We start from the raw sequence: 22333 nt of genomic DNA on the forward strand, positions 1-22333 counted from the left end.
CGGGAGAGAGAACAAGGGAGAGATCCATTTTCAAGAAAAAAGTTCTTCCGTTGGGGATTGGGTGCTGGTGGTGGTCTGAACGGGAATTCAGGGAGCTGGAAAACAGTGGAGTTTAGTTCTGAGTTGACTGTTACTGAGGGGCTGATATTTGAACCGTGGGTGACCTAAATCAAGACCATCTCAATGAAGGATGGAGAACAATGGAGGTAGCGGGGAGACCAGGGAGAACACTACTGCAATAAGCCAGTCAAATCACATCAATGCGGGGATAAAGTCTAGAAAAGAAATAAAAGGCATTTCCCAAGAAGAAACCCCAGCACTTGGTGACTGCGGGGATATGGAGAGGAGAGACATGCTTTTCCTCAACAGCAGGGGTGCAACTTCAGTAACGGTGGTGCCAACTGACAGTGCTCAGAGTGGAAGTGGGCAAGGGGATGGGGAAGGAGGAAACAAAAGGGCAGGCGCAGAGCACAATCCATTTCGTTCTGGACAAGATTAGCCTGAGGTAAGGACAGGCCATCCGGAGGAGAGATGCTGCAGTGAATGGAAGCGAGGACGGAGCTGCAGGTAACAGCTCAAACATGTGGAACACACAAGTCTTTCCCCGAGTTTCACAGTGGGGGTGTGGAGGTGGGGTCCTTGACACCACTTATTTTTATAACCCAAGAAACTAGTAGTTCACGCTAATAACATTGGGAGTTATCCACATGAGCAAGGCACGTGCCAGAGGGAACTCTGAGGGTCACCAGGGGCCTCTATCTTGTTGGCTTGTTTAGATCACCAAAGTACGCTTCTCCTCAATAAGGATATAAAGAACTCTTTTCTCTCTACTCTTACATCTAAACATCATTTGCTTACTCTCCAATACAATTTTTTTTTAAAGTGCCTCAATCAGCACTATATTTCATGGGGCCTTAATGTTTTAAAGAAAGTATGGGGGGAAAAACTGAAGTAAATGATTTCTGTCGAAGAAAATTCATCTGTGTCAACTACGAGTATGTCAGGATTATAAAATAGACAAAGTGAATAAGAAAAGGACAAGGTGATTTATAGATTGTCATTAATAAAAGCTCTGACTTTACAGCTATACTTTATGACCCATCTCTACTTTTTTATTCTCAACAGGGCATTCTGTGCTAATAATATATAGCAAATCCAACTGTACCTCTCTTTAAATTGATGAGTTCTAGTGAATATTGAAGGCTTACCCTTTCCAGTCTAAAGAACTTATAATCTTTCAGAAGGAGGTTATAAAGATATATCACCCCCCCCTGAATCTCAGAGCATTGATTTGCATTTCATTAGATCTACAAGTGAAACAGAATGTAACCTTAAGGCATACACAAACCACTTTTTTGGGGATTTTAAAACACAGAAAAGTCACATGACTTGGAAAATAGTTAAACCTCTGATAGCTCGCTATACAGTCACTGTTACAACCTGACTTGTACCTGAAAAACACCCAGGGCACCCTACATGAAGACTTATCACCAAAATCTCACTCTCTTGGATCTGCCAATACATGAGGTCAATGCATGTAGCACTTAGAAAACACTCACTAAATACCAGCTCTTACCACCCTTGAACAGGGAGGCATTGTATCTCAGTTTGGACAAAAGCCATCAGGCTACCAAAATCACCACGAACCAGATTCCTCACTTGAAGATGTTAAAGGAAATGGCCAAAAACCTGTTCCTTGACTCATGGCTCCCTCGTCCAAATAATAAATGAGGGTCACTGAGTGAATGGAAGGTTTTGAAGAGACAAGTGAAGGCATTTCCTTGGAAAGAGCGCCGTCATGCCAGCAGTCCCCACCCAACAGGGAGAAACCCAGCCTGAGAGAGACAGAGCGCTGGTGCCTAATCCGAACCTGAGAAGTTAAAGGGACGATGACTGGCACACAAGAGGGCAGGAGAAGGGCCTACTAAGTACTTTAGGGAAATGGGCTGCTGCCTCGGAGGTGCAGATGTGGGTTCCGCCAGAAACAGCAGGCACGGGGTCGTAGTGTTGGGTCCTGTCCCACAGAACTGTCCAGAGGGGTGTGAGATCTCAGTACAGGAGAGGGTGGAGGGGTGCGGCCAGATGTCCAGGGGCTGAGGAGAAGCTCAAGCAAAGACCCAGAGTAGTCCCTCCTCCAGGGCCAAGGGAACTGCAGAAGCAAAGGCCCAGCAGGAGCGCACACAGGAAGCCCTCCCTGAGGGAGGCAGCCGTAACCATCTGTCCGCTAAGCAAGGCCAGGTTTAAATACCTGTCAGGCACAGGGCACACTGCCTTGAGCCAGGGGCGAGAGAGTCCCTTCCTTTTCCAGGACCTGAACCTGGATCTGTCTGACTCCGTCTGACACCTGTGCTTTAACTCACTGAAAACACAAGTAAGGGCTGCTTTATCTGAGACAGGGCCACTATGCAGATCTCCCAAGTTCTTTTCCTAATTATATACTTTATACCTTCCCATTTGGGGATGGCCCTGGCTTTTATCCCCACTGAACCCATCAGAAGTTTACCTCCAACACATATATTCTTCATTGGCTTGACGATACTGGACTCTCCTTTTGTGTAAAAAACTGTAACAAAATTAGTTAGTCTTATTCTAAGCAAATCTAGCTTTCAGGCAATAAATAATTTATTTTATTTTTCTATTGGGGAACAGTGTGTTTCTCCAGGGCCCATCAGCTCCAAGTTGTTGTCCTTCAATCTAGTTGTGGAGGGCGCAGCTCACTGGCCCATGTGGGAATCGAACCAGAAACCCTGCTGTTAAGAGCTTGCCCTCTAACCAACTGAACCATCCAGCCGCCCGGCAATAAATAATTTATAAAGCAGCATATCATTTTTGGAAAATCAGAGAAAATGAATACGAGGAAACTTAAAGCCACTCTGAAACATGACTGATAACAGAGGAGAGAGTCTCAAGAGGTTAATGCAGCTCAGTACAGCAAGTGCAATGGATTTCAATTAAATCTGACAACAGTATGTTCTCTTGTCTAATAAGAGGACTGTAAACCCACCCCATGATCTACAACAGGTATAATACAAACAGCCAAAGGTTATTCAAAAAGCTGAAAGCTAAGATCCACATGGTTTTTAAAAAGTAAATGTAAGTGACTATTATCAGACACTAACAACGCAAAGACAGCTGAAACATTTTTTTTAAAGTACTACCCCTGGAAGTCTGGACTCATACCTCCACAATGACGACGAAAACCCTGCACGACACTGTTCTAACTGCAAAGATGTCATGTAGCAAATATTTGGTTGAGCTATTTAGACTCTTCATTCCTGGCGATTAGAGGTTGAAGGTACTTTACCTTGGAACCAGTCACCAGAGAAAGAGAGGTACCAGTGTGCTGGCTGGTGAGCGTGAGTGTGCCGACGTTCTCACCAGAAACAAAAGCCCCATTTTCAAGCAGCGTGCAGCCTTACCTAAGACGTCCTTCTTGTGCTCGGGAACAAGCACTTTCCATTTAGACTCCTCAGGATCCGTGAAGTCAATGTTGATCAGGCGATAGTTGGGAGAATGGCGATTTGTCTTGAATGTGAACACTGTCCCCTCGTTGGTCACGTAGTCGTATTCTCCTTCGAAGTTGTCAATGAGTTTTACCCACTTCAGGATTCCTGGTGAGAGACCAAGCAGCCCTGTCACCAATCCAGTGTTTAAAACGGTGTGGTTTGTGCAGGTCTTTTCTATCTACAGAACAAAAAGCGGACACACTATTTGGAAGCGCTGAGGCCCGAGAAACAGCAAGGGCAAATGCAGGTGAATGTTAAGGTTTTAAGAAAATGTGAAGGAATATTTTTCCAGAAAAACCTGGCAATGAAGGAGAGTGCAGGGTCTCTCCTCTCAGCCCACTGCCCACGTACGCTGCTTAAATCCTCTTCTACCTGAGCGTGTCCCCAGTCTGAGCACTTCTCTCTACCTCACACCATTCCAAGACTTCATTTCCCTCCAGGTCTATGGCAGTGGCTCTCAACTGGGATGATTCCACCACCCCAGGGGACATCTGGAAATGTCAGAAGACATTTTTGGTTGTCACAACTTGGAAGGTGAGAGGAGGGCCATTACTAGCACCAGCTGGGTGGAGGCCAGAGATGCAGCTGACCCTGCTCCAGTGCACGGGATGGCCCCACAACAGAGAATCAGCCAGCCCTGGTCTGCAGCATCAGCTTCTGCCTCATCTGCCCACTGCCACTCATGGTCTTTTCAGGACAGCAGCCACCACAATGTCTTAATATCCTAAACCGGTCCAGTTGGTGCCCTGCTTAAAAACTTCCCCTAGTCCATCCAAATTCCTTTGCATGGTCCCCATGGTCTTGCATGTTGCAGTCCTCGCTCCCGGAGTCAACCTCAGCTCCTTTCAACTGTCCCCTCACTCTTGTCCTCCTGTGGCACTGGCCTTTCTTAGGTTCCTTAAAACATGCTTCAGGACCTAGTGACTGGCTGTTTCCTCTGCCTGGCCCACTCCCAAATGGCTGGGCACCTCTTATCCGTACCTGCATCATTTCTTCACAGCACTTCTCTCTAGATATGTACACATCTGCTTGTTTGTAATTTCTTTGTTATTCATTATTTAATACTAAGCCCTTAAACAGAGTGGCAGGTGCTTCCAAGGTGCAAAATAAAATTGCTGTTAAATGAAAGAAGGGCTACTTCCCAGGCCTTTAGTGCTAAGAACTAGTCTGGGGATGGTCATCACAAAAATAAATCTTAAATGTGGCTCACTGTCATCATTTAAATGGCTCACTAAATGCCACTTTTATTAATAATATTTTTTTTAAAAACCCACTGGGAAGACATCTGCTTCACAATGTATCAGATGTTCAGAGAACATCTCAAAAGCTTTATAAACAAAAAGTTCTATGACTTCCAAACTACTGAAAAGCTATGCCAGATCTTAGCTATTCTCCAATTAATCTCCTAGTTTCAATTTCACAGTGAAATTGCTACATTAATTTGGATAGTTCATTTATATTCCTTGACTCTTTCAGGGCAATTTTACATTCATTATCTCATTCATCTCCATAGCATAACGTCTTTATATAATTTGTTTAATTAAATTTATCAAGAAAAATATAATCCCAGGGTAGAAAGAGTTTTTTGGTCAGACATGACTGAATTAAAACCCCAGCTCCTCCACTATTTAGTTGTATGACCTTGAGCAATCTCTTTATCCCCCTGTCTACGCCTCATTTTTTCCACAGTAAACAATGAATAGTAAATTAAAAAATTATTAAAAGTGATTACTAATACCTACCCCACAACAAAAACTCAACAAACACTATTTTAAAATAAACAACTGGAACTAAAACTGAAAATAAGCCGTTTTTTAAAAAAAACTATAGCTTTCCTACATGCTAGCAATAACCAGGTAGAAAAATACAGGGGGAGGGCTCACTTATAATAGAAACAAAATTAATAAAATATTTAGGAATGTGTTTAACATGAAACATGGAATCTATATGAAGAAAGCTCTAAAACTTTTCTAAGGAAACTTAAAAACAACAACAACCCAAACCTGAATAACTGGAAACACATATGAGCCATTCCATGTCCCTAGATGGGAAGACTCAGTATTTCACAGACGCAAATAGTCCCAGAGAAAATCTATAAATTTAGCACAATTCCAATCAAAATCCAAGTAAGATTTTTAGGGAATTTGACATCATTCTAAAGTTCATCTGGAAGAATAAGCACACAGGATAATCAATACTTTTTTGGTAAAAGAATGAGAAGAAATTTCTTGTACTATGATGCTCTGAACAAGCCCCCCTCCCTTCTGAAGGTAAACACCAGCTTGAATTTTATGGTAATCACTTTCTTAATTTCCTTTGTTCTTTTTCAGCCTTAATGTGCATCCATAAACACTACAGCCTACTTTTGCCTTATTTTCGAACTTCACATAATGAGTATAGTAAACCCATACAACATGTATTCTTTTCTGTCTGACTTCTTTCACTTGACATTATTTTTGTGAGATTTTCACCTTCTGGTTATTGTTAATTGAATTCTGGCTAAACCCTATTGTGCTCAAAGAACACACTTTCTATGGTTTCGATCTTCTAAATAAGTTCAGGAAAGTTTTATGGCCTAAATTTTATTTTTTCTTAAATGTCTTTTAAATGTTCCTGTATGTGACTGAAAAGAACGTGTATTTTGCAGTCTTTGGGTGTGATACTCGTATGCTACGTATGTCTATGAAGTCATTTGTTATTCATATCGCTCAGATCTATATACTTACTAATTTGGGTGGCCATCATTTTTCTATCAGGCACAGAAAACGTCTGTTAAAATGTTCTTCTCTGCCTGCAGACTTGTCTGTTTTTACTTGTATTTCTGTTAGTTTTTGCTCTCTGTACTTTGAAATCATGCTGTTAGATAGATACAAAATTAGAATTATTTTATTTAAATAAAACTGAATTCAACCTTTTATGATGATGAAATTTTATCTCCAGTAATGATTTTTACTTTAAAGTCTACTTTGATAGTAAGAGAGCTACATCGTTTTCATGGTAATATCTTGGGCCAGTTGTCCTCTGCAAAATGGTTGGTCCAATTACGTAGCTTTTCATTTCTGGAAATTTTGCTCTTTTCCATGTCTCTTAACCACACATAGGCTTTCCACCTGTTGTGACCTACATTCTAGGTAATTTCCTTATATCTATATTCTATTTTCTTAGTTCTTTCTTCAGCAGTGTCTAATCTCTTCTTTAACCCAATAATTTTTTTTTTTTTTAAATGTTAATATCCGTAACTTTATTTGCAGAAGTTCTACTTAGTCCTCTTCCAAATCTATTTGGTCATTCTTTACAGTATCTTGTTTCTTGCTTATGCTATCAAGCTTCTCATTTATTTTCTTAAAAGTATCATCACATTAACCGTTTATTTTTAAAAGTGAATTCAATGTACTTGTTTTATATTAAGAATCTGATAATTCTGCTCTGGTGTTTCTGCTGGCTCTATTTCTCATGCTGTTGAATTTTTTCATCTGCTTTGTGATTTTTGACTGTGAAGTGATTTCCCTTGAAACATTATCTGTGAGAATTCTGAGAGGCCTGAGTTGAAGTGGCACTCTTCCAGAGAATATCTGTATTTGTCTTCTGTTTGCCTCTTGGGAGGCAACCAAACTGGGAGCACTTTAAATTCTTGGTATGAGGATTTGGGGACCTCTCATAGGGACAATCAAGACAAGCTGCATCCATGTGAAGGTCAGCCTTTTTCATGTTTTAGGCGAATTCTCATCCTGCTCACCCCTCCCCTTCACTAGTACCAAGGCAAAGACAAGCAGGTGTCCTTCATATGCCTTCCCGCCCCCAGCTCTACCACTGGTAGGTTTATTTCTCAGTCACCCTCACACTGGGGTATCTCTCATCAGACTCTCCACCATGGAGAACCAGAGGTGTTATCTCCCATTCCCCTTGCCCTAGGTGGCCACTGTAGGGAAACTTGGCCTCCAAGGCCCAGCAGAAAACATTCAGGGACAATCCAGGATTCCTGCTTTCATTTTGTCTTTGGTATCTATGGTTTCTCTTCTTTCGTGACAAGTGAGCAATATAACTGGAAACACATACTAAAGTCTGCTTTACAGACTTTTTACAGCATTTTAGTTGTTTCAACTGGGAGGTTATTCAGAATATATGATCTAACAAACAGAAGTCCTTACAATTAATTTTCATAAAAGATTAATTAATCTCTGCATTCGAGATACAATTTTATTTTTAGTAGCAAACTGCTAACCTCAAAAGCAGGTGACTACTCAAAGGTATCTGCATCTTATTTTACATAAGACAATGCTTTAAAAGGAAAAAATACCCTAAAAACTACTCCTTAGAAGAAGTAAAAAAAATTAGCTGGAGATGCAAAATTTGCAGATAATCAGAAAGATACATTTGCTTATAATAAGAATAATAAAACATAATTTTTTGGACCATGACATTTGTAGACACAGAATCTTGGTTCTGGGAAATGTTAGCGATTCCTTAAATGTTCCCAACAATAAAACATTTCATGATGTGAAACCTTTATTTCTCAAAGTAACCATCTATATTTTCTACCTGAAAAGGTCTTGCAGCCGCTGCAGTGGTATTTATTATGACCCTACCCCCACCCTGCAAAAAGGAAAGTCACTTAAGTATCTACCAAAGGCAAAACACAGTAGACATCTCCTTCAGAACTTCTGTATAATCACGGGAGCCCAAAGATGTGGCACACTTGTTTTAAATAATTAAGCGCCAATGAACATCAAAAAACTCCAAAGGCTGTGGTCTTATCTGCTACCAAATTCTGAAGCATTAACTTTAGTCATAAATAGATACTACGAGTCATAAATTCATTCAGATTAGGCAAAGTGCTGGATTTATACAAATCCAGCTGTAAATTTGAAAAGCAGTTCAAAGTACAGGCCCTCAGAGGGCAGCATGTTTAAACAGCAGCTCACAAAATCCTTTCGCTTTGTTTTCTTATTCCTCAGGGCTTTGGGCCAAGACATAATTCAAGAGAAATGGCATTTCAGATGAACAATGAGGCTCATTCAGTTTTGTTACGCACAAGTTAGAACACTATTGATTTAAATAGAAAATAGGAAAATTACTTTTAAAAAAGAGATATGGCTAAAACCCAAACCATCTCAGTGTGTGCCCACCTTTTCTGAGATTATTTTGTCTGTAAATGGCATTATTCATTCGGAAGCCAACTGAATTCAATTCCCAAACTTCTCTGGTTAAAATTACTTTTTAAAAACCTGCTTCTCGGGTGGGAAATGATTTGTTTACTGAGTGAAGATTAGCTTACAATAAGTCATCTCATGCTTTCCCTAGAGCAAAGTCATTGCTTTTAGTGTTTTCTTTGTAAGTCAATGGTATTAACTATATTTCATAGAAAATGTCTTGTAAGTGCTCTAATAAGAGGAACTAAAAAGTGCTTTTATACTTTACTACTCACTAAGGACTTGACATGTAACAATGATAAAACAATGGCAGAGTGAGCGTACTGCTATGAGACTGAGGGGGACAGCCAGAAGGCTGCTGCTCCTCCCGGCCTGACACCTTCCTTCCATTTCACCTGCCACATGGTGATGGTTAGAACTCGGGCTTGGGACTTCAACTGACATGGCTCTGAATTTTCAAATGGCATCAGGAAAGCTAACTGGCTTCACCAACCTCAGTTTCCTGGGGAAAACAACACATGATCCTCGGAAGTTGTTCAGAAGACTGAATGGAAAAACCTACATTTGCAGCTCAGATTCTGGCACACACAGACACTAAGTAAACAATACTTACTACTATTCCAAATATTCTTCGAATGGCAAAAGAATAAGTTAAATGGGGCTTCTGAACAGCACAATTTGGTAACAGTGAACTTTTAAAATCTAATTTCCATGTCTCACAGCTATTGTCCTAGAAAAACCCCTTAAAAATCACTAATTTTAAAAATTAGTAAAAGTACTAATTTTATCATGATTTCTTATTTCACTCCAAAATTCATGTTTTGCTTGTTGTTTTTATACTGCTTCTTGATGTTCCAATTCTTCTTTGTATTTTTCCTGCAGTCCCACTCTGAGCCACATAGTCTCCTTTAGTAATTCCCTGCCTGCCACAGAAGTCCTCCTCGCACTGGTCTGGCTTTTAATGCTCAGATGACTTTGCTAAACTTTGGACGAATCGTTTGTTTAAAGCTTCCGAAATATTTAACTCCCCATTTCCACTCTACCTCCCAAAAGATGCCCAGCTCCACCAGACATTAACCAGGGAGTCAATATTATCTCAGCTACCCAAAACAAGAGTTCATCTGCTTTGCATTGGCCAGATATGGCTGAATGTACAACTTGCTGACAAGCACTGAGCTTCCTTTTATCATTACATGTAGATTAATTTGTTTTGCAGGAGAAAGACAATTTTCGTTAATGACATGAAAGCATTAAAGCAAAGACATGGTGAGCGATGAAAACTTCACCAACCTAAAATGATCAAACTTTCAGCAAAAAAAGAAAAAGGAGAGACAGGCTGGTGAAAGTCTCGATGAAGTACAGGATAAGCGTATTTGCTTCCCAAAACTAGTATGTCTGCACCATCCATCTTTTCTACCAAAAAGCTTCACAAATGCTGTGACATGAGCAAAGACCACTGCAGGCTCGTTTTCAGGATGGCTGCATTGAAGCAGAGGCATGTGATGTTATTAACAAGGATTTTAGATATCTATCTGCAGCTCCCTTCACCTACCAATCGCTTCCTAAGGATTCCATTTAATCCTAAGAATTCCATTTAAAAACCTCTGCTATAATTTTAAATTCATTCAGAATAGGATCCAATGATACTGACCCTTTTGCTGCTGATTACCCTAAAAATAGGGAATAAAGTATCTGACCTTCTATAGGAAAATAAAGGATCAAAGAGAAAAGGGAACAAAGAAAAGGAAGAAAATGGGGAGGAGATGGAGGGAGTTTAGAGTTTTCAAACTCCAGAGGTGTCCTAAGTCTGATGTGCGCTCGGTCACAGCATGGCTGACCTGCCCTGAAGCGGTGCACTGGCGACCTCACAGCGTCTGCCCCGTAGGCGGGGGGCACTCTATGGGCAGGGACACGGCACAGAGCAGAGCATCAACACATATCTGCCTCGTAACTAAATATAACACTTACATGAGCCTACATTTAATATTGACCCTTACAGGTATTTGTTGATAATGTAAAGACAACAGAAATAACCAAGTTTAAATTCTGGAACCACGGTGGAGGCCTAGTTGAGAAGAGGGCTCAGAGGAGCCTGACTAAAGTTTAGTCAAGGAGAGAATCTTTGTCATCTGTCAGGCACTGTTCTAGGTGTTGGGGACTCCACAGAGAGCAACACAGATGAGGTCCCTGAACTCACACAGCTCACAAATCCTCACACTGTCTTTGTATGGAGAGAAAAAGAAATCAGAACAGGCAAAAGGAGCAGAAGGGCCCACTGTAGAAGGAAAGGCATCAACCTTAAGCACAAGGTAGCTTCTGGGGCAGAAACTCCCCTTCTCCAAAGAAAGAAAAGAGCGACTCAGAACATGTGTCTGAGCCAGTGCAAAAGGGAGTTCAATATTCTTTGGAGGGGACCTACTTATCTGTTTGAACACGTGGAAATTACAACAACTTGACAAATTATAACAAGATGACAGGCCTAGTGCCAGTTCTACACAGTGACAAATAAGGTGTGTCAGGAGAGTTACCTGCTCAGAAAGGTAAAGAAAGGAGCAGCCACCGGCCTCAATTGCAGTCCCTGTGGAAAACCTATGGCCTACGGTTTGTACCAAATGTGTAAATGCCAACGGCAGAAATGAGGTTCTCCAAAGAGAGGGAAAGGGTAACAGGAGAGACATCCTACTTGTGGAGCAGCAAATAGGAAGATGGTCAGCAAGTCAAGAGAACAGAAGTTCAAATTTACATGATAAATGTCAACGACAAAGGAATCCAGTTTTGTAGGGAACTGTTTTAATTCAAGATTTTAAGATTTTATTCCCCATCCTGTATTTATGTGGTTTTGTTTTCCCTATGTGCTGTCTTTTTCTATAATATTCAATAGCTATTGACTACTTTTTTGTGCTTTTCATTTCAAAATGCACAGGGTAAGAAGGTTTTCTTGGGAGACAAAGATGACAGAAAAGGTAGAAAAATGCTGGTAATTCCCCCTGCCTTGGAGGTAAAAAAGATTAAAATCATAGCAGAAAGGCTTTAAGTTATCGAAAGGGGTATAAATTTCAGCAACGTAATATTAAAGACTTCATAACACTGGATTTAGTTTTTAGTCACCAGCTATTCAGGTTTAACTCATCTAATAGTTAACTGGCACATTTAGCATTTAAGTTAAATGTTAATCTTCCCCTTACTTTAAAAAGCGTAACAAAAATGGAGGAGCAGGTAAGAGCAAGTAAAAGAGACCAGGGAACAGTCATGGTTACCTGGTTACCTGTTTTGTGCACCTGAAACTAATTAAAAAAAAGTTAAAAAAAAAATCGTCATGGTTACCAACTGGGCATATAACCCCCTGAATTTTCAATTATCCACCTGCAAAAGTAGACAATTTCCCTGATAGTCTCCCACTAGAGACCCACCTATTTATGTCTTCTTCAATGAAAGGATTCTTTTCTGATTATGAACCTGGTTTTGCAGAAAACAAGTCAATACCAAGAACTGTGTTTAGAGCAGCTTTGCTACTAGAGATAAATGTTTACTGTAGGGTGCCCTCCATCTATTTAACTATGCTACCTAAAACCAAAGTGTTGATTCCAAATATTCCCCTTTCAGTCAAGAAACAAAGAGAAAAAGAAAGAAGGCAGACTTGAGAACCTACTATACTCATATGCCAGGAACCCTGCTAAGTTCTTTTCTATGCATTTTCATTATTCCTCACAATTCCTCATGAAGTAGCTATTACTTCCCCATTTGCAGTCATGTGACTATTCAGAGAGAAAATAACTCTCCCATCCCAGGGTCACCAGTTATTTAGTGGTAGAGCTGAGATTAAAATTCAAATCTGATCTGAAAAAATTATGGTTATTGTCCCAATATATGCAACTATAATAGGAATTATTTTAAAAAAATTTACCAATCACTATCTCAATCTATGGCTCTCCTGTTATACATTAAATACATTTACTCAATGTCTTCAACAGTTAAATTCACACACAGTACTTGTTTCTTTAAACAATCGTAACCATATCATAATGAACCAGCAATCAATTAAAAAATAAACAACCCCAAAACCCAAGTCTCTCTAATCTTGTCCTACACAACTGGCTTTTGAACCGAAGGGTGGAAAATGATACCCATCTCATCTTTTTAGGATTGGTCAACCACTGCAGCTGTCAAGAGCTTAAGAATCCCAAGACTGCCATTCAAAAGAATAACTACTCTAAGGTTTATGTTATCCACAAATTTGATGCTAGTAAAGCAGTTATTTTAAAAAGATGACAGGCCCAGTGCTACAGCCAAAATTTAGCAGCTATCACGGGAAAGCTCTCTCCAAGTGATTCCAATCCATCAGTATGCCACTCAACAGCTTCAAACCACCTATCTTATTATTCACTTCAAATTCTGATTTCTTTTCTATAAGATATTACATACTTTTTTAAATGCGTCAGTGAATTTCAAACACTTGCCAGTTTAGTAACCTTATTAAAAAATGAAATTGGGTTAGTATTACAAGACTTTTCCTCTCCATGTGGTTTTCCACGAGCTCACTGTAATGGCCTTTTTGACCTGTCAACTTAGCTAGGCTAATGTTCTCCGACAATCACACACTAAACTAGGTGTTACTGAGAAGGTATTTTGAAGACGTGACTAAAGATCATACTTAGCTGACTTTCAGTAAGAAATTATCCTAGATAATCTGTGTTGGCCTGATTCAATCAGTTGAAAAGCCTCCAGCAGAGCTGAGGCTTCCCTGAAAACATACCCCCTGTGGACAGCAGCTTCAGCCTGCCCTTCCTCATGGCCTGCCCATCTCATCTTTTTAGGATTGGTCAACCACTGCAGCTGTCAAGAGCTTAAGAATCCCAAGACTGCCATTCAAAAGAATAACTACTCTGAGGTTTATGTTATCCACAAATTTGATGCTAGTAAAGCAGTAATTTTAAAAAGATGACAGGCCCAGTGCTACAGTCAAAATTTAGCAGCTATCACAGGAAAGCTCTCTCCAAGTGATTTCAGACGTACCTCGCCAACCTCACAATCACCTCAGACCAATCCTTGCAATAAGTCTCTTAATATGCATCTCCTTTTGGTTCTACTTCTCTGGTTGAACCTGAACAGACTCTTTTCACAAACCATCAACATCTCACAAACACAAAATTGTGAGGAATAACTTTAACAAGAAATATTAATACACCGTTCCTATATGACTCTGAAAAATCTAATCCCAAATAAATATACATATAGTCCTAGTCAAACATACAGCTGGATTGTTGTTCAGATCATGACAAAATAATCTTAAAGTTCCTTTGAAAAAATGAAAAAAAAGGGGAACAATTTGGAAAATAACAACTGCTAACATTTATGGAGTCCTAACTTTGCACTGGGCTCTTCACTTAAGCTGCACAAATCCACCTAGAAAGCAGAAAACACAACGGTCAAGTAACTCAAGGACCGATCCAGTTGGGAAGGCAGGCCAGGCCAGGACCTGGCTGATTTTGTAATCAGGGTCTTCCAATCTGGATGCATCATAGCCATTTAGTTTCTGAGCTGCGTCCCTCTCCTCTTCATGCTCATCCACGGCTGCACTGTCTAGAATTTTTGAGAGCCTCGTGCACCTCTGCACTGGCTTCCTTCTGGAATCCCAATCTGTAGGTATCATACTCTAATTCCTCACTAACCGCAGTTAACATCTGCAACGATAAGTTGGGGTATAAAAAGTATATAAGGTGAAAAAAAGTTAAGGACCAAGAGGTCAGGAAGAAAACAGAGGGTGTCCTCAAGTTCTGCAGGCACTTGTAAGTCTCATGCAAAGTAGCAGTATTATTATTAAAGTGGACACAGTATATGAATATGTGGATGCAATTTTCTTCTCTGTATTTGGAGTAAATAAAGCAATTTGTGTTTTTTAATCTGTTAACTTGTATCATTTAGTAACAAGCCTATTTAACAATTTCAAGATCTAAAAATAGAGTAATAAATAGAAAATGAAACCAGAACTCTGGAGGAAGAACACTGTCATCGGAATTTTTAATAAACTGGAGAAAGGCAAAGTCCTTTCCATCATTTGCGACTCGCACAGGAATACTGTACAGGTCAACAGCACAGGGACAGCTGTCACTGTTCCCTGCAGACTCCAGCAAAGGTTTGCTTCCTTCTATGCAGACTTAGACTTGCAACTCAAGTGAACAATTCCTGGGTGGTGATTTGCTCCTGTTGGAGAATGTGAAAACTGATGTGGTTGATGTAATTTTCTTGAGATTAAAATGGGTGTATCTTTTTTTTTAAAACAGAAAAAAAACTTTATTAAAGGGATACTTAACAGCAGAATAAAAGTTGACTTTCTCCTTCTGTATGTGTGAATGGTGCTCTGCAGTATCTAAGAATGTTAGGATGCAGATTTCACTCAGAGAAGTTTAAAAATGATGCAATGCCCAATCAATAATAAAAAAATTTATATATTATCTCATTATAATGTAATATGGATCACAATAATGAGGTAATCTAATAACTAGAAATACACTCAGTACTGCATACTTTTAAAATCTGGGTCACCATCTCTAAACTATATATACATTAACCAGAACATGGTGTAATTAATTTAGTGTCTATCTGGGTACCAGCATTATCTCTGAGTGAGTTTTTGGGTCTGGGCATTTTCAGCATAGTAAATCATGCAGTTGAAGAGCTTTAACGCTTGACGGTGGTGCTGGTATGACACAGATGTTGAAAGAGAATGACATTTAAAATGAGCCATCTCTAGAATTTGTAACTGACTGGTTTTATGTTTACTATCATGACATAGAAAGCTTTGGGAAGGAAGATCCGACTGTTCTCGGGGATGGGCTCAGTGCCGAGGAGCTGTCATCTGACTTCCTGTTAACCTGGTCGATTCTCACTGGTCTCCTCTCTTTTGCCTGTGACAGTTGGCACCATTATATCCAGACAGTTATAATGCTTTATAGACCAAAGGGCCAGCTTCTCCTTAACACTCTTCATCTGCAATACTCACAGGATATTTTTATACACTCATATGTAAAAAATATGGTTAACCTCAATCCACAGAGAAAATGCTAATACGAACAAATCGCTTCAGTCAATTTTTCTTCATTTTAAGGAATAATAAGGGAAGAAAATCGTATGAACTGAGATGATGTGGTTAAAATGGAAGAAGGTTTCCTGGGAAATCAATTAGAAGCCCGAAGTAATTGCTGTTTAATGGAGTTTTCTGGAATAATTATGTTTGAAAAATAACTTACCAGTGATGCCACTGGATTCCTGCTGTAGATCACAGTACCAGAGTCGGTTTACTGGATCACAACCCTCCCTTATTGATAACAAGACGTAGCGGCCATCGTCAGACAACTAGGAAGGAAATAAAAGAGTGCAGGAGGCTGATGAGAATATATTTTTTTGTGAGAGAGCTGTCAAATATCACGTAAAAAAATAAAGGTTAAGCTCAAATGCAGTAAGTTTACTCCAAACTTATGAATGGATAAGAAAGTTATCAGAAAAAAAGATGAACATCAATTTTAACTTATTTCCTTCTTAATCACAGTTTAGCAAAACATAACGAAATATTTAAGTAGAAAATATCAATAGATGTAACTGAATGTCATAATGACTCAATGTGATTTTTATTTGAATAAATTCAGGCTATTCTTTAACTGAAAGTACATGCAATTTGTCATTTGGAATATTATATCCCTGACTTTGAAGTTTTGTCACAGGTTACATATTTTAGAAAGTTATGCAAAATGAGTAAGAATTAGCAAAATGGGCCTGGATGTAAAGTTCATTTGTGGTTCACACTGCTCAGATTAATGAATTTCTATTGAACAACTCTTTATGCGTATCTTTAGTCATGTTTACTACAAGAAGTCAGAGAATAGGGCCAGCCCGGTGGCTCAGGCATTTGGAGCTCCATGCTCCTAATGCCAAAGGCTGGCGGTTCGATTCCCACATGGGTCAGTGGGCTCTCAACTACAAGGTTGCCAGTTTGACTCCTCAACTCCCGTAAGGGATGGTGGGCTGCGCCCCCTGCAACTAGCAACAGCAACTGGACCTGGAGCTGAGCTGCGCCCTCCACAACTAAGACTGAAAGGACAACAACTTGAAGCTGAACGGCACCCTCCACAACTAAGATTGAAAGGACAACAACTTGACTTGGAAAAAAGTCCTGGAAGTACACACTGTTCTCCAATAAAGTCCTGTTTCCCTTCCCCAACAAAAATCTTTGGAAAAAAAAAAAAAAGAAGTCAGAGAATAAAGGCCTGTGCTTCTGTGGATTTCTTTTATAGTACTTAACAGGAGAATCTTAGGTAGGAAAAATAATCTTGACAAAAAACTAATGCAACAAACAATATATTATAGTTTTGCGTCGTTAAAGTTAATATAAGTGGCATCAAGCTATATATATATATATATATCCCTTTGCAATTAATTTTTTTCATTCAACATAAATTTTTAAATCAATCCACGTTGATATATGACCATTTATTTCATTTAACTGCTGTATGATTTCAGTCTAAAAATATATTACAACTAATTGATCCATTTTCCCACCAATAAACATTGAGATTATTTCCATTTTTTTCCTATTACAGTGACACTTTAGAAAAACTATTGAACACGTTTGTTTGTAGCCTTACGTAAGTGTTTCTCTTATGTAAGTGTGGCCTTATATAAGTGTTTCCATATAACGGGAAGTAAAATTGCTCAGTGGTAGGATATGTACATATTCAACTTTATTAGCTATTGCCAAATTTAGTGGTTTACCAACTCATAGGCTTACATTTCAGCAGTGTACAACAGTTACTGTTTTTACACATCCTATTGTGACAACTAATTTAATGTGTCAACTTGGCTAAGCCACACTACCCAGATATTTGGTCAAACATTATTCTGGATGGTTCTGTGAAGGTGTTTTTTTGGATGGGTTTAATATTTAAATTGGTGGACTTTGAGTACAGGTGATTATCCTCCATAATGTGAGTGAATCTTATCCAATCAGTTGAAGACCTTAACAGCAAAAAACTAACCTCCCCAAGCAAAAAGGAATTCTGCCAGCAGACGGACTCCAACTGAAACTGTTCCCTGGGTTTCCAGCCTGCCAGCCTACCCTGCAGACTTTGGACTTGTCAAGGCTCCACAATCACATCAGCCAATTCCTTAAAAATAAATCTTTCTCTCTATACATATACACATAGCCTGTTAGTTTTATTTCTCTGGAGAACCCTGACAAACATACTTAGCAATAACTGCTATTATTTCATTGGTTCATTAAAAAATATTTGCTAAATAGCTATTATGTTCAAGTCATTTTTTCTAGATGTTAAAGATGTATCAGGGAACAAATCAGGAAAAAAAACCCATTACATTCTAGTGGAGGAGACAAACACGTAAATATGGAATTATGTAGTATATTATAAAATGATAAACGCCATGGAGAACATGAACAGGTCCGGGTAGGGAGGCAGGATGTGTAAGAAGGGACTGCAGTTTTCAATGTGGCAGCCAAGGTAGGCCTCATTTAAGAGTTTTTCCATTGTCTTCTGACTGCATTGTTTCAGATGAGGAGTCATTTCTTATCTTTTATCCCCTATATGTAATGTGTGTGTTCTTCTCTAGCTGCCTTTAGGATTTTCTTCTCTTTGGTTTTCTGTGAATTGATTATAAAGGCCTCTGCTATAGTAGCCTGCTTGAGATTTGTTGAGTGTCTTGGATCTGTAGGTTTGTCTATTTTGTCAAATTTGTAACATTTTTGGCCATTTCTTCCTCATATATATTTTTGTGTTACCTTATCTCTAATGTAGGACTTCAAATACATAATGTATTGGCATTGTCCCATAGGTCAACGGGATTACATTCATTTTTAGTTTTTTTCTCTTGGTGGTTTAGTTTCAATTGCCCTGTCTTCAAAATCACCGATGTTTTCTTTAATGGTATCTAAACTACTATTAAGACCATGCTTAATTTTTCCATTGAGATATTTTTTCCATTCAGATAATTTTTCACCTCTAGAAGAATATTTGGTTTGTTTTTATACTTTCTATTTCTTTGTTCATTACATTAACATAAAAAAATCCTTTAAAAATTATTTTTATAATAGCTTTTAAAAAGTCCTTGTCTGTAGTAGAAGAGGATAAAGGGGGTCAAATATATGATGATGGAAGAACTGACTCTGGGTGGTGAACATACAATGTGATATACTGATGATGTATTACAGAATTGTACACCTGAAACCTATGTAATTTTACTAACCATTTACTTTCCCAATCAATTTTCAGGAAAAAAAAGGAAAAGAAAAAAAAGTCCTTATCTGCTTATTCTACTACCTATCATTTCTGGATGGATCTGTTTTATTGACTAAATTTTCTCCTGGTTATAAGCCACATTTTTCTGCCTCTTTACATGTCTAGTAATATTTTTATTGCATTCTGAATATTTTCAATATTGTCTGGTTTATTTGTTCTGATTTTTGGGGTTTTGATTTTCCTTTAAATGTTTTGAGGCAGTTAATTTGTTGGTGGATCAGCTTGATCTATTCAATATTCAAGGCTTGTTTTCAAGCATTGTTGGGTGAGGTCTATAGCCCTACTGCTAAGGGCATGGCTTCTCTGGAGTCTCTGCTGAATACCCTGGGTGTTCATAAGGTCTTTCCACTTTGGTCAGAGTGTAAAAGTCTCCCAGACTTGTTAAACCTCTGGTAATTGTTGGCTTACAGCTCCCTGGTAGTTGTTCTTAGCTGGAATCAGAGTTTCATTCTAGGCACACACCGCTTAATAGTCAGCTAACAGCAAGGGAACACCAAGGCAGATTTCTGGGGCTCTTGGGTAGTTCCCTCCTTTTGGTTCTCTGCCTGCAAATTCCAGTGGCTTCAGTCTTCCCGAACTCCAGTCTTTGGATCCTAAGCTCAGTTATGTTGCCGTACTCTGTGGGCGTCCTCCTCCTTGTGCTGGAGTCAGACAACACTTCCAGGCAGGAAGCTGGGCACGTCCTAGGACTCGTCTCTCTCACTGATGAAAGTCCTATGATGCCTGTTGACCAATAGCTGCAAACAGTTGCTTTGTCTCTTTTGTACAGTTTTCTAGCTGTTTATGGCAGGAGAGCTAGTCTAGTACCAGTTACACCACGATGGCCAGAAGCAAAAATCTGTCATTATGTTTTTAACTCATTTTTAATCCTTCATTTTAGGGAGTATTACTATATTTGCTTAAAACACATAGATGTAAGAATTAAGACTGTAATTAATATAGGACTAATTAAAAAGATAATACCCATGATTAATAAAAACCATAATAATGTATTTTCTTCTGTCTCACTACACTGTAGGATATTTTTACTGCTTGTTTCCTATTCCAATAATATTTCTGTAACTACCTGCAGCCTTTGGGACATGCTTATTTTCTTTTATGTAGAGGTTAAAACTGTCAAACATGACATTTACTTTGACTGGTTGCACTGTTCTTATCAAGCCCACATACACTGATTCCTGGCATCAGTGCAATGTGATAATACCGAGCTAAATGACATCTAAACAAGAGTGTTTGAGCATGGAATACTTAGGGTTTCACTTACTAGCAGCAGCACGTTTTTAGACTTGTAGGAATTAAGATTCCAGCTCTGAAAAAAAGTCCATCCACTTACAATCTACAGGTTCGTTTCAGTAGATCAGCTGTTTGTCCATCAGGTTCTTTGCATTTATAAATTCATCACAATGGCTATGCATATCTAAAATGTCCAGTGTTTTTAAATACTTGGCAACAGACTGATATTATAAGTTACACATCTCTTTCTCAGTAAAAATTATTTTAAAGCACAGAGGGAGTTTGTATGTGTGAAATAAAAGTGGGATTTCAAGTAAGTTACAGTTTTATAGAAGATTCTAGAAAGGCCTATTTAATTTGGCTTCTTTTTCTAGGTGACTTTTTCTCTGAGTTCTGAAGCAGTTTCCTTTCCCAAAAATGAATCATATTTTGTTGTTTATGTTTCTGTCACAAATTATAATATTATTGTCATAAATTATTCTAGTATAATATCGAATGACTCAGGTATATTCTCTTCATCATTTTCTAGGCTCCTTATAGTCTTTCAAAGATCGCCAATCAGTTTTGGAAAACCTCATATAAATTTGATTTTACATTAATTCTTTTCCATTCTCATCCTCATGTATTTCCAAATTACCTGTCATTATGTTTTAAGTGGTTCTCTTGCAAATGAACATATGACTTGATCGAGTTTTAATACCCAATCTAAGAATCTGTATTCTGTTTTCCTTAATTATTACTGTTGATGTACTGGCTTCCACACTCTTAATTTTCAATATTCTATTCACTTTGACTTCCCTTCTCCTTCCTTCTTTGTACTGTATTAATATAAATTTCTTTATAAACTTTTCCCCTTCTTTGGCTGCTTTGGGAGATATGTATTCCATTTCTAGTCCTTTAAATGTTTTCCTTAAGCTTTTCTAGTTAATGAGCCAATGTCTAAAATTTTAGTTCCATCTTATTTTTAAACCATCCTGTATTAAAAATATCAGCAACCTCACAATTATGACTTTATTAAATGTAATGGAAAGCAGCCCCATGAATAATACTTCATACTTTTGTTCTCTGTCTTGTAAATAAAGACAGAAGCTTTACAGCTTAGCACTTAAAGTCAAGCTACATCATTCACAAACGATGGTTAATTCAGTTGTAGTGATTCATCCAACAGAAAGATAAGGCAGTAAAACTTACTGCAAAAAAAACCCCCCAAAACATCAAACCTTCAATAACGGCTGTTTCAAGCACAGCTAATGAGTTTTTCTCAGGATTTCTGGCTGGACTAAATAGTTATAGCAGTTTATATTTAATCTAAGGCAGGGAGTCCCAAGGGACATTGTTGTTGCAATGCCAATTAAGCCAGCCTTTTTCACTATACCTCTCGTTATCACACCTCAGAGATGTTCCAGAGCCACTAAACAAATTTCCTAAAGTAGACACAACTCTGAATTTTCAAAACAGGTCTCACATATCAAAATCATTTATAAGTCACTGTTGTCCCAAAATATACAATTAGAAATACACCTTTTTTCCACTAAAATGTAATCAATGACAATAATGAACCATGGCCTCATGTTCAGAGTATATTTCAAGGCAATTTTCAAAATGAAGTTTGGAAACCATTGGGAGGGGAAGACAAAAATCATGTTGATGAAGAGGAACCTGAATCTCATCAGAGAATTGAAAGTGAAAATTAAAAGAATTAGAATTAAGAGAATTAAAGTAAAGAGACTTTCCTGAAATCCAACTAAAAGGAGAGGAGATAAGCAGGAGAGAGAGCTAAGGGTCCCATCAGGCCTTCATGGAACAGCACAAATTCTAGTTCACAAAATACTGTTTTTGAAAAGGGCACCCAAATAGCTGCCGTATTTGTTTGCATTTAGCAACAGGTGAAGGATAAGGAATGGGGTGTCGAACTTTACACCTTCCATTAAAGAAGCCACGTTAATTCAACTAAGAAATTTTAACTGTGTATATTGTGATACTAAGCTACTCTGAGATAGTAATATTTACAAGGAAACCCTGGGTAAACATCATTCAATTAAACAGAGCATGTATATTCTACTTTACTCTATCAGGTTCACATGTGCTAGTCCAACAAACACATAGTTCATATGACAGCATATTCAAGAATATAAAACCC

At 38.5% G+C, this 22333-nt stretch overlaps 1 protein-coding gene across 1 annotated transcript in view; it reads right to left on the minus strand.

Moving 5' to 3' along the window:
- PREP (prolyl endopeptidase) overlaps positions 1–22333 on the minus strand; it is a 112496-nt gene that overhangs the window by 49622 nt on the left and 40541 nt on the right. The window contains exons 7-8 of the mRNA XM_019734997.2: positions 15904–16009; positions 3420–3611 (exon numbers count right to left, since the gene is read on the minus strand). Of these exons, the coding sequence (XP_019590556.2) occupies positions 3420–3611; positions 15904–16009 (298 nt within the window). The remainder of the gene's footprint in view (positions 1–3419; positions 3612–15903; positions 16010–22333) is intronic.

The sequence above is a fragment of the Rhinolophus sinicus genome, linkage group LG05, assembly GCF_036562045.2.
Source record: "Rhinolophus sinicus isolate RSC01 linkage group LG05, ASM3656204v1, whole genome shotgun sequence".
Taxonomy (NCBI): domain Eukaryota; kingdom Metazoa; phylum Chordata; class Mammalia; order Chiroptera; family Rhinolophidae; genus Rhinolophus; species Rhinolophus sinicus.